The 3007-nt window shown below is 38.9% G+C and overlaps 1 protein-coding gene across 1 annotated transcript; it reads right to left on the reverse strand. All coding sequences in view use genetic code 11, as the record gives it.

Annotated features, from left to right (window-relative positions):
- Positions 1 to 549: 549 nt before the first annotated feature.
- On the reverse strand, positions 550 to 1504 carry EGR_02188 (hypothetical protein; the record flags this gene model as incomplete). The annotated part of the gene is made up of 2 exons (XM_024491437.1): positions 550 to 651; positions 1427 to 1504. The coding sequence occupies 2 exons, from the start codon at positions 1502 to 1504 to the stop codon at positions 550 to 552; spliced, it is 180 nt and encodes a 59-aa protein (XP_024354290.1).
- Positions 1505 to 3007: the final 1503 nt, after the last annotated feature.

A 3007-nucleotide genomic window follows, 5' to 3' on the forward strand; every position in this document is an offset into this window, starting at 1 on the left:
TGAACACAAACACACGCACGCACAGCATTCTCAGGTGTATTTCATTCTTTCCCTCGCTCCCTCTCTCCCAAGCGCTCCCACTCTGAACTTGCTTGCAGGTCGGTTGTGGGTATTTTATGGCCTCAAGAGGGAGAAAAATCGTCACCGACTGAAGCAGATGTATGGCGGCATCCCTCCACCGATGGCGCAGATTTATGCTAGTCACAAGCACTTAAGGACGCTACTAACCGGTGGTCGGTTTAGCCCGAACCCACATTCATATAGCCCGAGTTCCTCGCTCACTTCCAGCAAAAGACCTTTCATTCCTTTTTATGGAAAAATCCTATGTTAATTCCTTTCTCTGTTAACTCAAAATTGAAAAGTGCACTGTCACGACAATTCTCACAAATGTGTTTGTTTGTTTGTTGAAAGCCAGTATTGTTCAATATAGTAACACAGTATGGTGGCTTTGAGATAGCTCTTCATATTAGAGACGCTAAGTTCTTCTAGAGCCACCGTAGCATGCATAACGGCAATATCACCACATAGTTGCCGTTTCTAAAAAGTGGTCTAAATTTCATCGGAAATCACGATAACGGCAGCAAAATCTGGGCCAGACAGGTGCTTGCATCCAATCCACACCGCTATCAATTCGGTGGAAATCAATGTCGTCTAGTTATCAATGATCAACAAGCCTAACAGAACAGGTGTTTTAGCTTTTTCTCATATCTGCGATTCTGTCGCTTCTTCATCTATTCAAGCATTTCCTACCCTATGCACAGGTGCCAAAGCTATCTTGGCAATGTTAGGTGTGCAAAGGTTCCATAAAATTCCAGGAACCTAGATTCAAAACATGTTGGTCTAGCTTTGTATCAGACTATTATTACCCATATTACTCGATCACTCACGTGAAAAACAATTCGGTTTTTACACCCTAGAGGGTGTTGAAAGCAAAATGTAATGATCGCTTGTTGAACTGGAAGACAGCTGCAGGGAGACAGGTAAACAACGGTCTAACTAATTGATTTTAAGGACACAGTTCAACCCAAAATCAGCTCCATTGATTGCCATCACAGACACATTTGGTGGCTCTGATAACTTTGATGAAAAATCCTCTAATTAGTGGTGTTTATCATCATGTCCACAGGGTTTTAGCTGCTAAAATGCAAGCTACTAATCGTTTTGTTTCCAAATGGCCACCTGCTCATACTATACTCGAACTGAGATAATAAGGCTAGGATACGGGAGAGAACTTCATCTGCTGTACTTTAGCATAAAAGGACATATCAATAAGTCATTGAAACTACTTTATGTGGGCTCTTTTGCGAGAAGAGTGGACGTAGAAGAGGCTAACTCTTCCTCTATTAGAATCATCTTTGCCGCAATCCAATGCCTTCCTACAAGAAATTTAAGTTGTCAGCCAACGTAGGAATAAAAGTAGCTTTACCGGCAGTAAATCTGCGACTGGGGGAACAGAGACATCGCCGACTCTTATCGCTGGAAAAATCAGACCTGTCGCCTCCATACCCAGACTACAATTTTGGATTGGTGCGAAGGAAAGTCGTTTGTCTACTTTTCTTGTTAATCTGTCTTGCTATAATGACAAAAGCACGCATGCAATGCAGCGACAGTCCATTCACTCAGCGGCAAATCTTTGTCTTCATTCTCGGCCTTCCTGATCACTTCGTGTGTTCTATTTGTGGGTGGGGAGAGAGCAATAATATTTGTGTGAACTGGGCATTACGCTATTTTGGAATCACTGAGAGGGCGGCAAACCAAATGAAACCTTGTTTAACTGTGCACAAAATAAAGGCGCCTCAAATTACACAGAGGTAGTCTGTGTAATTTGACTCGCTGCTTTTTAAATTTTTGCATTTCCGAGGTACAGATTTTGACATATAAGGTTTTTTGTTTCTTCTTATTCTCCCTTTAACCTGGAATGTCTTTCATTCGCCTCATCTTAATCTGCTCACGAAAGCGAAATTTAATGTGCTCTCAAACTTCCGCTTCTATGCATGTGCCTTTCGAAAATGACATTGTTTATCAGAAATAAAAATCATGTCAGATGGGGGGAATAAAGGCTTTTGTGTTTTTCATTTCCCATTTCTTTTCTAGAGGATTTTGGTTTATGAATGCCAGAACTGTAGATGAAGTGATACTTCAACCCAATGAGCCACCAGGTTTTGACCAGGTTACCTTCACTACTTCCCTTAATGTAACTGAAGTGCAAAATCTCACCTTAGCTTATTTTGGTATTTTTACCAGTTATTTTATGACTTATCAAAAGAACGAGTAGAAGTCTGCAGTTCTTAAATTTATCAGAGGAAAAGCATTCGAATCAAATAGTTCCTTCCTAGGAGAGATGCGCTTAGTTGGATTAATGGCAATGGTGATTATTTAAGTCTCATAGTAACGTCCCATGAACGTATAATCGCATAGAACTAAAATAGAAAATTAGCTAATTGTCAATATTATAACCCAATGCCAGGCAGGTGTTTCATTAAAAAATTGAAATTCAAATAACAAAACATCAAAACTTTGAACAGTTGCACGTCATTTGTAACGTGATTTAAATGTAAATACTGATCAAGGTGTATATGAAATGTTGTTTAGTCTATTTGTCAGTGTAGGATTTGGTGCTTGTCGTTTAAAACCCCTCAATCTCTGGTAATTGTTGATTGGAGAGAAGAATTTGTCTGATTTTGATACATAAGTAAAACATTTTTTGTGTTACACAGTTATGCGCCGTAATTTTCTAAGTTCTTGAAAAAATCTGTAAGTGTTGGCAATTTTGCGGAGGATAGAGGCTAAGGTATGTGAAAACCAACACAATATGACTTTCAGTTTTCATTGGGTTCTGATGCAAATCGATAAAAATTTTTTGAAATTATTTAACCTTCAGTAAAATATTTTTAAGCCAGTAATGATTAAATTTAATCGGAATCTTTTCCTGTAACTACTAAAACGGTATAAAGCATTATCTTTGCACAAAGTCTCGAAACGAAAACCCAAGTTTTCATATTTCATG

This window comes from Echinococcus granulosus (genome assembly GCF_000524195.1).
Source record: "Echinococcus granulosus chromosome Unknown EG_S00009, whole genome shotgun sequence".
Taxonomy (NCBI): Eukaryota; Metazoa; Platyhelminthes; class Cestoda; order Cyclophyllidea; family Taeniidae; genus Echinococcus; species Echinococcus granulosus.